Genomic DNA, 12,712 nt, shown 5'->3' with positions numbered 1-12,712 from the left:
TTGGGCGCCCCCTTGGTGACGGCACTTACTGCAGCACCCGTCCCATGGCAGTGCAGCCGTCTGTTGGCTCTTATGCTCATCAATAAGCATGAAGTATCTTGGAGGCGTGGATTATGTCTTGGTAATCATACCTCTCCAGCACTTGTCTCAGAAACCAAGTCGAGTGGTTAAGTGGAATCCACCATAAACTCAGAAGAATTAGATTCCATCAAGTGTCTTGTGAAAATCAAGAGGCTATTCTGACAGATAAAATTTAAATTCTATCATTTATCCTTTGGGGGTGCAGTTGTACATACTTGCCACCTCGTCTTCTACCCCAAGCACACTTCCCTTTTCACTTCTAAATTTCATTTTCTAAATTCTTGCTGTGCTATGAAACATACCCATTTTCCTATCTTATTAAAGATACGTCATCCATCCAGTTGATCAGGCCCCAAACCAGAAGCTATCCTGGATTCTTCACACTTTCTTACCATTGCCTGTTGCATCTACTCTTCTTCATACCTCCCAAACTAGTCCTGCTTTCACCATCTTCCCTGCCAACTCTAGTCCAGCCCAACTCTGTCCTTTAGCTAGATGATGGCATCAGTATACCAACTGGTCTTTCTGTTTCCACAGTGACCTTTCTTATGTCCCTTGTTTACTCAGGATCAAAACTGATCTCTTTGAACTCAAAGTAAGATCATGTTAATTCTTTCACTTAAGTACTCCAGTGGCTATCTGGCAAATTAAAAAATAGGAACCATACCCATATGCATATATACATACTTATTGAACTAAAAAATTTGAACTTCCAGGATGGTGTGGACTGGCTGTGGTCTCTTCGACCTCATCTCTCTATTACCCTCTGCCTCTAGCTATATTGATCTTCCTACTTAACCTTCTTAAGACCTTATTTTCCCTGTTGGTTTTTGAATTATTAAGTAGAACTGAGTTCTAGTTGACATTGTGGTTATTTAAAACTATGCAGTGGTGAGTTAGTGCAACCATAGTGAAACCCCTCACCCCCACCCCAAAGACAATCCTGATTTTCATTATCAGCTTTGTGGTACCAAAAATTCATGGGTAGAGGCAACTGATTGAATGATAGCTTTAGTCAAAAGGCCTTGGGGAAGGAAATTGACAACCTTATTGCCTTCTAATGGTATTGTTTTTCTTTCTTTGCAATGCAGAGTATGAGTTGGAAGTAAAGAGGGTGCAAGACATTCTTTCGGGAATAGAGAAGCCACAGGTATGTCTTCTGGATTTCTCAGCATATATAACACTTTCTTAAGTATCTCAAACATTCTTTTCTTTTACCATAAAGTAGGTAAGCAAAAGGATCCCTTCCCATTGCAGATTATTTATAAACTGAGAAATAGTGGTTACTTATTAATGGAGCATGGAAATACAGAACAGCAGACTTCTGTGTAGTTACCCACTGAAATGTCTTCGTTTAAATAGTCTCAATACAATTTGTTATTCTTCCTGACTTCCAAGGATGCATTTTTTTTTTTTTTCGCCTTTCTGGGACCTAAAGAGTAATTTTCATTTGGTAATTTCCTTTTACCTGTGTAAATGTAGTAATAATAAAGTTTTGAAAATCTCAGAAATCCCAATTGTTTTTCTAGGTAAATTTCAAAAAAAGATATTTAAGTATTAATTGAGAAAAATAAGTTCAGGACATTGGGTGCAGGGGCAAGAAAAAATTGGTGGGAGCGGTGATACTGTGAGGTTTTAAGTTTGATTTTGCCAGGTGCTTTGAAATTCAAGTGAAAAATTCAGAATGTTGATTCAGCCTTTCATGTGAGATTAGAGAGCCAAAGTTCTTTGGAGTGTTTTCTAGCTGAATTGGAAAACCTGATTCTTCATGTGTTTCAAATACTGAGGCTTTTTCACAGAAGCGGCCAAACATGCCCCAGGGCACATAGTTGGGTTTAACTAAACCTGAAAGCATGGGTGTGCTGAGGAGGGCCCCAGCAGGGCACCTGTGGAGGAGCGGGGCCTTGGTGCTGACTGGGGAGTCTGTGTGCACGTATGTACTCTGGGACGGAGCAGGCTGCCACTGGGGGTTTTTGAGCAAAGAAGTCAAATAATCTGGGCTACATTTTCAGAGTGTCAAACATTTGGAAAATGAGGTAGAGCACAAAGATGGACCCAGGGGAGGAAGTGTTAAGAATCTACTACTACAGTCTTGGTGAGAAACGCTGAGACTCCGAATTGGGGTGGTGGAGTCATGAGTGACAAGGAGGGGCTAGAACTAGGGGCATTCTGGAGATAAATCAGTTGGGCTTTATAACTACGTTAGTCAACTTTTTGGCCACTGTGACCAAAAGACCTGACAAGAACAACCTAGAAGAGGAAAAGGTTTATTTGGAACTCATGGTTTCAGAAGCCTCGATCCACAGAGGTCTAACTCCCATTGCTCTGGGTCCTGAGGTGAGACACGACTTCAAGGCAGAAGGATGTGGCAGAGGAAAGTAGCTCAGGACATGGCCACAAGGAGTCAGAGAGAGCTTTTTACCAGGGAACTCTCATCCCAAAGTCACACCCCCAGTGATTTACCTTCTGCAGTCACACCCTACCTGCCTATAGTTACCACCCAGTTAAACCCTATTGTAGGATTAATGCACTGATTAGGGTTAGGTTCTTATAACCCAATCACTTCACCTCTGAACTTTCTTGCATGTGTCACAAATAAGCTTTTTGAGGACACCTTATATCTGAACCATAGCGATAACCGATTAGGTTATCTAGTGTCATGGTCTTTCAGATCTAGATGCTCCCTCTTGGGAATTGCATCCTCTGAGGCGTCTCTCATAATTGGTCTCCATGCCCATCAAGTGAAATACTCCTTGTGGTACTTACTTAATATTACCTCCATTTCTCTGTGCCCTGAATGTGTCTCTGCTGTTGTATTCACTACATTGCACTCCATTTGCTTTTTTGAGCCTCCCTCACAGGTGTCTGCAGTTCCTCTGTGTCCTTTGTATATCTTCAGTGCCATTCTTGGATGTGTTTTTGTTTCCCTGGCAGAGCATTCAGAAAGATAGACACAGTGGGCAGTCACAAGTGTGTTGGACTCGGTGCTGTGGAGAGAGGAGGATCAAGGCACTGATTGGGGGATCACGTGCATAGGAATGGTAGTTGTTGGAGTGGGTGATAGTTTTGTGGGTAGGAGATGGTGTGTAAGGAGAGATTAGAAAAAACCCGATGGGCAGAACCATAGGGAAAACTTTTATTTATAGTAGAGCAGAAAAAACAAAATTCCATAAGGAACACAGAGTAGTCAAAATCAGAGAAAGAAGGCAGAGCATCACATTCATTCATTGTCCCCACTTTCACAAAATTTGGGGCTGGGGTTGTAGCTTAGTGGTAGAGCACGTGCCTAGCACATGTGAGGCACTGGTTCGATCCTCAGTACCCCATAACAATAAATAAATAAAATAAAGGTGTTAAACAAAAAAAAATAATAATAATAAGACTTGACAGTCAGATCTCAGTCTTGTGTGTACACACAATTACTTTTCTGCAGGTATTCGAAGTCATTTCTCTACTGCAGAAGTGGTACTAACAATTTTTCTGAGGATGCTGAATAAGCAAATAAAGGAACTATTTATTTGGTCCTTTTTCTTGATCTATCATTTGTTAAACCCATGATCTTCACAGCTTTTAGACCACGGTAGACAGGCAGCCTTTTTGTAAATAGCTATGATGTAAGATATAACATAGGAAGATTGTCATCTGAGAACTATTATCTGTGTCACCTGGGAACACAGATTGCTGAGCCATGGAGCAGACACATTGGTTTTGCCATCCCACCCTGGCCGGGCAGCTCCATCATGGAGAGTTGGCGGTCAGAGCTTAGTGCCCTTAGGCCCTTGAATCATGTCACAAGTACCCATTGTTCTCATTTGTTGCCCACAAGGTAGTTTGAGAATTTGGCTTCTCTGTAGGGAGCAGAGAGGAATATGTAAGGCAGGTTAATGGTATTGTCTTGTCTTCCAGATAATTTTATTTCTCGCTATCAGTTAGTTAATTGATGATCTGATTTTATATATCTGGTTCTCTAAGTTGTAAGTCGTCTAGTTCATTTTACCACTGCTGAGTCTTATTGACTCTGAACACCAGTTAGAGTTGAGTGCTTAAGTTGGCTGGGCAGAGAGCCAGACCTGTTATATTCACTCAGGTAAGTGCCACAGGCAGTGGCAGGTGTCAGGAACCACCAGCTCACCTGGATGTGACCCTTTTTATTACCTTCCGCCAAACTTGTAAAGTGACTCTGGGGCTAGAAATCCAAGCAAAAGACAACATATCCTTATCAGCATGGCTTAGGTGGGTACAAATATAGTGAGTGTAGCCAAGGATTTTCCTTTGTCCCATAAAGCTGGAATTGACAGTTTTGTTGTGCAGGCAACATGTTGTCTAGGGTTGAAAAAGCCAGGCAGAAGAACTTTAAGGAGATGAGTAGAAACAACGAAGTCTCAAGTAGTTAAACTCTAGATTACCATTCTTACTTAGTGTTTTTTAACACTGAGACTTACATCCTACCTTTTCAGCAGTTTGATGAAAATCACATCACCTGATAAGAAGTGGTATCTTTGGATGTGGTGTCATCAGTGTGTGCGTGGTGGTTGATGCCAACCACCCTCTTGGGTCAAGGGCACTGGATGGCATAGTAAGCACATCCAGGTTGCCTAGATGAAGTTGTTCCAGACCGTCCCTCCAGGGTCTACAGTGTGGGCATCTCTGAGGGCAGGGGTCACTGCCACTGTTCCTCATAAATCCTCTGCCAGGTAAAACACATCCTTCCCAGCCCAGTGAGTTGTTCACGTACTTTTTGTCCCTTCCTTCTTCTTTCTCCAACTCTTATTCTTTTTCTCTGAAGTTCTTATTTATGACGGTGTCTTATTTATCTTTGTGCCCCTTTTACCTAGCACTGTTCTTGGCACGAGACGAACCCTTAACAGATGTTTGCTGAATAAACATGTGGCAGATTGCAGGAACTCTAGCTAGGTTCTGGCAGGTGGGACCAACGCCTGAAAGCTAACTAGCATCAGAGTACCAGGCTCAGTCAGGGAGGGGCAATGCTGGGACAGCCAGGGCCAGAGTGCAAAACAGCAGCACTTAGACCCTCTGGCTGTTGTGACCCTGTGACCTTGGGTAAGTTCCATCCCTCCTCTGTGCCTCAATTTCCTCATCTTTAAAAAAGATAGGAAATAAATGTTGCATAGGAGGATCTGAGAAGTTATATGCTACTCGTAGAATACTTGAACAGAGTAATAAGAGTAATATTGTTTCTAGCTTATCATGAAACAAAAGTGAAATTCCCTGTTATACTCTGAAATGGGAAGGGGGGTACCCGGACACCTCCCAAGGAAAGAAATAGAGCCACAGAAGGAGGTTGGGTACATATTGTAAAAAAGGATTTTTCTTTCTCTTTCCTTCTTTTTCATTTTTCAGCCACATTGGTAGAAACTAAATAAAAAGCATATTTTTTCTTTGAGATTTTGCAGATGGTTTGATTTAGGTATGGAAACAATGTCTAGAACTTGTGGAATTGGTCATCTTTCTAGATTTTAGGCACCTTGAATTGAGCAGGTCAGTTATTCTTCAGAGACCTAGGTACTGTAAAGAGCCAAATACTTAGTTTCCCTTTAATTTTATTAAAACAATATACTAAAACAGTAAAAACGTGTCCTGGGATGGTAGCAGTTAGGTGCTTGGGGAACTTCCCTGCAGTGGCTACTGCTGTTCTAGGGGAATGAGCTTGATATTTTCCTAAGTGGTTGAGAAATTAACCAGCCACCTCCAACCTCATGTGGTCTCATCCCTGATGCTACATGTAGTCTCCACATCCTGGTGGGCTGTTTATTTTCTGGATGTAAGTAAATGTAACCTGGAATTGTGATGCTATATTGTTTCTACATTCATGTTTAACTTGTAGAAACAATTGATTTGTCAAGTCCCAGAAGTGAGAGCTGAGAGGCACACTTCCCTGCTAGAAGCAGCTCCTAGAAAGATAAACAGCAGCACATGGGGAATGATCAGAGACTCAGAGCACTTAAGTTATGGAAGCAGATGATGGTGACATTTTTAGATCTGAGCATCCTTTTTCTTTGACCTTTTCCTTTCTTAATTTTATTCCTTTGTGTTGGTATTTCTTGTGATGATTCTTTCAAAGTGAAACTGGTATTTCTATGGTAATATTTCCTTAGCATATTCCTTAATCAGATCAATAGCCACCCCCCCACATAGTTAAATCCAAAGGCCAGACCTAATTTAGAAGCTGTTGATTTACAAGAAATTATTTTAATGCAAGAGTAACAATTTAGTAACTACGGAAAATTGGTATTTCTGATCTAAATAATGAATATCATTTCCATATAATAAATTTTGAGAATAAAAATTATAAAATTTTATAGTATAGTATTAAAATACTAAGATGACCAGTTGAGAAGGGACACAGAGAGTAGGTTTGCATGCTAAATAGCTAAAGATAATAAGATAGTGTCATTTTATAATTTAACACACAACTACTATTAAGTTGGTAGGAGGCTTTCCTCTCTTCCTATCTCCCTCCTTCTTCCTTTCTCTCTCTCTCTCTCTCTGTCTCTCTGGTAGTGGGGATTGAACCCAGAGGTACTCTACCACTGAGCTACAACCCCAGACCTTTATTTTTATTTTATTTTATTTTTTAATTTTGAGACAGGGTCTTTCTAGGTTGCTGAGGCTGACCTCAAACTTATGATCCTCCTGCCTCAGCCTCCAAGTCTCTTGAATTACAGTCACACACTACTGCAGCTGGCTTCAAAGTAGAATCTATATTTAATTAATACATAGGCAAGACTGATTTCTAATCAGTATTTTGATCATTTAGAAGTAGGTAATTTAAGTTCTTCAAGAACTGAAAATCAATTTAATTTAGATATTTCATATGCAGAGTTACAGTAGTATACTACATAACAGACCCTTTTATGTCACTAGTATAGAAACAAAATATCAGATTACACCTTATCCAGTAATTTCACAACGCGAAATCTATACTTTTATCATCATTAAAGAGAGTTTGACTTCCAGTTATCGCACATTAATTAAACATCAGCAAACCAGTTAGTTTTATGCTGCTAAACACTTTTAGGGAAGGAGTCAATAGCCGTGATAATTTCTGTAATGTTCTGATTAGTATACCCTTGTTCACTTCATTGTCACTGCTGGCAAGAAACTTTGAGTACTGAGACAGACTTGGAACGTGAGGTTCCTGAATCAGTGCTTGTTGCCCTGATTCGGCTTGAACCCAATGGAGTTCCTAGAGTTCCAGAGCTCTTGGTAAGGTATCACTTCCCAGGACACTTGGAATAAACACATCTGCTGCTAGAGATTCACCCCTACGTGACAATCTCTTAAAAGGTACACTGTGATTTCCTGGAACCAGCCTTGAAATGGTAGTGAGTTCCAAGTTTTAACTGAGGCCAAGAGCCCTTTCTCTCAGGATTCCAGTGCCTAAGAAAGGGAAACTTGAGGCCAGGCAGGAGTCGTGGAAGGGAAGGAACAGGAGCAGGGAGAGGGATTGGCCCCGGAGAGGCAGTCGTATTGTGGGTGGCAGGCTCTTAGTTCAGGAAAGGAATTCACAGAAACCGTTTTCCTTTGAGAATGATGCTGAGTTCCCAGAGCACATGTCTGCTCGGCTGGCATTGGAAGGTCGAGTTCTCACAGATTCTGTGTCCATGTAGTGGCCTGCCTCCTGAAGCCTTGCTTGTGGTCTCGGAAATGGCAAACATTATTTTACTGATACTTCCAATGTTGTGCATCTCTCTTCTTTTGAATGACAACCAAGTTTTCAAGGAAAAAAAAAGTAGATTTGTAATAACTGTTACAAAAGGTAAAATATAAAGGGCTGTGGATTTATGGGTATTTGTTTGGTATCTCGAACACTAGCATCTGACTGAGCTGTTTTCATATGTGCTGGTACTTTATACCACCATTCATAGAATCAGCGTCACTACAGGCTTTGTTCTGGGAAGGTGCAGAGCAGCCATTTAGCACCTCAGTGACTGTCTCACAGAACCTAATCCGCCTCCTTTCTCATTATAAGCCAAACTCTTCACAGCAGAATATCTCCTTTTAAGTTAAAAACCAGGTGTGATGCTCAGTACCTCAGGATTGCTCATCAACACCTGTAAAGGGATTCAGCAAATACACTGGTGTACAGAAGGAATTCCGTCTTCAAATCTAGTTAAGGAAACACTTTAAAAAGAAATTAGGTCATCTCAGTATTATGAAATAAACATCAAATAGAAGTACTAGGGAAATATGGCTGGAGAGCAAAGGCAGCGGCAATCGCTCTGACCATCGGTTCTGGAAAGCCATCTCAGAGCCCTTTCCTGAACCAATCTTGGGTGCTTGGGCTGCCTCTGCAGTGTGCATCCACCCTGAGGCCCTCGCACACCTGTTTTTCCTCACCTTGTTGGCATTCTGTGAGGCCGAAGATCATATCTTAATCATCCTTTTGTCCAATCCCTCACAGAGCAAGGTTGATGATTAGATGAATAAACAAAGGCAGCATTGGAACTGGGGCTAGAAGAAATTCGTTAAAACCAAAAAAAGTGGGAAAATCCATAGCTGAATGACAAGGGTGTGAGAGGAGTAGAGAGGCATAGGAGAGGGCCACCAGTCTATCAGCCACTGTGCCATCTGGATGATTTATTTTTTATTTGACTATGATTTAGGCTGTTCTCTTTGGGAGTCCCTCTGTGTGCAGGGAGGTAGGCAAATGCCATAAACAGGATCAGCAATGACAGTGATATGCATGAGGCTCTGTAGAACACAGGAGTGAGGATGAGTGAGGACTTCAGAAAGGGTATTTGCAAGTAGGAGGCCCAGCTGGGGTCTTGAAGGATGCATAGGAGTCTCAACTAAATAATTAACTAAATATATCATGATGTTCTACCTACATAGAACAGAATAGTGTGAAATGATCTCTGCTAAAAGTAGAATCAATGACAGACTAAAAAAGGATACTCAGCGTTTATTTTCCATATTTCTTTTGTTATATTTTCATATTTCATATATAAATCAGTAACAAATGGAAGATAAAAAGCAGCAACTGGATAGTTTACAAATTTGCATAATCTATAGCTATAATGTCTTTGTGAACATTTTGTGACCATTAAGCTTCAGTATCTGTCTTTATTTTTATTTTTTCTATATTTTTTATTGGTGCATTATAGTGGTACACAATGTTGTTATGTACATGCACATAATATAACAGTATAACTTGGCCAATATCATTCCCCAGTGTTTTCTTTCTCTCCCTTCCTTCTTCCCCCTCTACTGATGTCCCTTTGATTTTTCATGAGGTCCCCCCCGCCAACACATGCACCTTTTTCTTGTTTGTTTTCAGTGTTATCCAGACCAATGTCCAGCTAGCAGTAAATAAACTTTGGAAAGTTAAAACCTTAAAGTTCTGTTGTTAGATTTATTTTAAGGGATTAGACCATGTACTTTAGGTTGAGTTATTTAAAAAGAATGTCTGAAACAAAGATTTAAGAGTTAGGTGGGATGACTTATACCTGTAAGATTCAGTGTCTTGCGAGTCTGAGGTAGGAGGGTTGCAAATTCGAGGGGAGACTCAGCAACTTAGAGACACCCTATCTCAAAATAAATAAAAAGAATTTGGGGTGTGGCTCAGTGGTAGAGTACCACTGTGTCCAATCTCCAACACCATAACTAACTAAATAAATAAATGAAAATTTGAGTACAAATACTTTACTGGGGTAGGTGACCCTGGAAGTCTGTTGGAGATGGATGACTGAGGCAGGGAAGGGGAGAAAAGGCAACACAGGGTCTGTTAATGAACAGGTTTCTGTTGTAAGCACCTGGGGACCCTTCTGAATATAACCCAAGGAGACAGTGTCAAACATGCCTCAGAGTAGTGCTAAGTAAGGGTGAAAAAGTTAGGACATTTGAAGTCTGAGTCATTTGTTCAAGTGATGTCTTAGGCAGAGACTAAATCAAAGAGTTAAAAGCAGAGCTCTGAGAGGGGAACCTCTACTTCCACACACAATTTCTGTCCTGTATTGACCCAGTCCTTGGTTTCATTTCCTTACCCACATTGGGTTCTCCTGGGAATCACAGGACTTCAAGGGGAATGGTGTGAAAGGTGTTAGCTTTCAAGAGGACTTGATACCAAGCAAGGCTTGAAGGCTGCCAGAAGTGTCTGTGGTAGTGGCTCCTTCCACGTCATGCAGTGGCCCACATGTAAAGCATTGAAGTTTCCCATTCAGCTTTTACCTGGACAGAAATCCTTGGGTATGACTGATCATTTTGTTTTCTGGAAGATTCACTGCTTTTAGATAAAGTCTTTGTTATAAGGACTGATGTTGCAGTGGCTGTGTTTTAGACCTCAAGAGTTCAATATGAGAATACCATATAGAATTTCTTTTGTAATTGTCTACCTTGGGTTAACTCTTAGCCAGTTTTATTTCACTACTTATAATTATACTACTACTATAATTATACAGTAATTTTTCAGAGGAAATAGGAGTCTGCTCTAAATGAAATGGATTTGAATGTTCTGTCCCATATTTCTCTCCTCAGGTTTCCAATATTCAGGCAAGAGCTGTTGTGTTGTCCTGGGCTCCCCCTGTTGGACTTTCGTGTGGACCGCACGGTGGTCTTTCCTTCCCCTACAGTTATGAGGTTGCCTTATCAGACAAAGGACGAGATGGAAAATACAAGATAATTTACAGGTAGTGTAAATGTTTTTCTTTGCTGCTAAACTGTGACATTGGTATTGTTATAGAAAACAAAGGAAAAATGTATAGGCTTTGCAAATTTTCCTTTAAATAGTTCATTTTAAAAATTAGTTATAATGTCAAGAATTAATTTTGTCTGAGTAATTATTCAACAGAACTGATATAGATCTACTTGGTATTGGTGAAATAAATCACTTGGTTATATTAGCTAACAGCGTGGTATGTAGAAACATTTCCTCAAATATCAGTTTCTGCGTTCATTAAACAATCCTATGATCATCTCTTAACTTTTTAGACCCAAGTCTTTTTCTAGTCCTGTTTTAAAAAGTTCTATAGCATCATTTACTTCCCTCTCACTCACCATGGTAGTTTTTCAGCCTGTACTTAAAACAGATTATTCCAAGGCTTTCTTAGATGGTTAGAGCATGAGCTCACAGAAGAAGGACTTGGCCCCTTCTGTCTGTGGACTTCCATATAATTAACAGTTCAGATGATTTATAGCCATGTTCAAACATGATAAAAATGTCAGGGTCAAGTCCTTTCCCCTTTGTACTTGCTTGGCGCAGCTCACATGTGTAGAGCAGGAAATCAGCAAGTCAGTTTTGTCTTAACTACTTGTTCGACCTCCCTGCGAGTGGCCCCAGAAGGCCTGCCCACTGAGGGGAATGTAATCACACAGACTCCACTTCTTTCTCTGCCAGAGGTGTTTGTTTTCCCTCTCATTTCCCTGCCACAGACTATATGTCTTCCCCTCCTGGTTCCTGTTTCATAACTTGCTGCCTCAGTGGGTCTTCTTGATGGAGAAAAGGGGACAGGACAAGGAGCCTCCTTGCTTCCTGTTCTGCTCTGTTGTTGCTTGCCTTTACTCCTGCAGTGTCCCCTGGGTCGCCCAGCATCCACTTTGCAGAAACATGTCAGTCTGTATCACCACCCTGCAAAAAGCACTCTCTGACTCCTACTGTACTTTTGAGTACAACCTGTCTCTGCACTCCGACGTACAACCAGAGTTTTCTATTTTGAAAAATCAGAACTAGAACTCCAGAGAATCATTTCCCCCACTTCACCAAGAAATGGATTTTTTTTTTGTTTTTTTTTGTTTTTTTTTGTTTTTTTTGAGCCTGGGCTCATTGTGTTATTCAGGTTAGTCTCAAATTCATGAGCTTACGTGATCCTCCTACCTCAGCCTCCCAAATAGTGAACTACAGGTAGGTACTGTCACACCTAGCTAGTTAGTTTGTACTAATGCAAGATGGATACTGGTGACAGGAGCTGGCATGTCAAGTGCCCTAAGGAGCAAGGCAGGTAACAAGAGTAAGAAAAAATTCTACTTTCTTAAGTTGAAATAACACAGATTCCCTTTTTTGTCTGATGGAAACACTTGCCATTCAACTTTAGTCATTGCCAAGAAGATATTTAAAGGTATAATGTAAGTTAAAACAGCAGAGCTGCAGGCAAGCTGTGGATATAGCTTCCAATTTACAATTTACAAAAAACTTTTTTGGGAGAATTTCAAACAAAACGTTGCACAAATAGTGAGATCAAGACATATGAAGTATAGTCTAACCAGATTGACCTGTTACTAACTTTTTACTGTTTTCTTTAACCATGCAAACTCTTCCCTCTTTCCCTCTTTCTTTACTATCTGTAATTTTTTTTCCTAAAAGTTATATGTATCAGTCTTTTACCACTAAATATTTTAGTGTATTTCCTCAGAATAAAAATACTTTTATAATCAGTGTCATTATCGGCTTCATAAATGTTTTGATACAGTACATTCATCTAATCCATTGTCCATATTCTATTTTGGTCAGCTGTTCTAAGTAATGTCTGTTTTGAAAAATGTGATAGCATTTTTCTTCCTCTTCAGGACAGGATCTAGTCTAAGGTTGAACATTTCATTTATTTGTGTTGTCTTTTAGCCTTTTTAAATTTGGAACTCTTCCACTGGTCTTTCTTTGTCTTTTATAACACATTTT

At 40.3% G+C, this 12,712-nt stretch overlaps 1 protein-coding gene across 5 annotated transcripts in view; it reads left to right on the top strand.

Annotated features, from left to right (window-relative positions):
• Positions 1-12,712, top strand: part of FNDC3B (fibronectin type III domain containing 3B) — a 366,748-nt gene that overhangs the window by 261,127 nt on the left and 92,909 nt on the right. For all 5 annotated transcript variants that reach the window (XM_079155120.1, XM_079155124.1, XM_079155121.1 and 2 more), the window contains exons 7-8: positions 1,173-1,231; positions 10,579-10,730. In XM_079155120.1, coding sequence (XP_079011246.1) covers positions 1,173-1,231; positions 10,579-10,730 — 211 coding nt within the window. The remainder of the gene's footprint in view (positions 1-1,172; positions 1,232-10,578; positions 10,731-12,712) is intronic.

Source organism: Sciurus vulgaris (assembly GCF_902686455.1).
Source record: "Sciurus vulgaris genome assembly, chromosome: 10".
Classification (NCBI taxonomy): Eukaryota; Metazoa; Chordata; class Mammalia; order Rodentia; family Sciuridae; genus Sciurus; species Sciurus vulgaris.
Note: the sequence above shows the minus strand (reverse complement) of the source record. Positions and strands in the feature narration are given on the sequence as shown.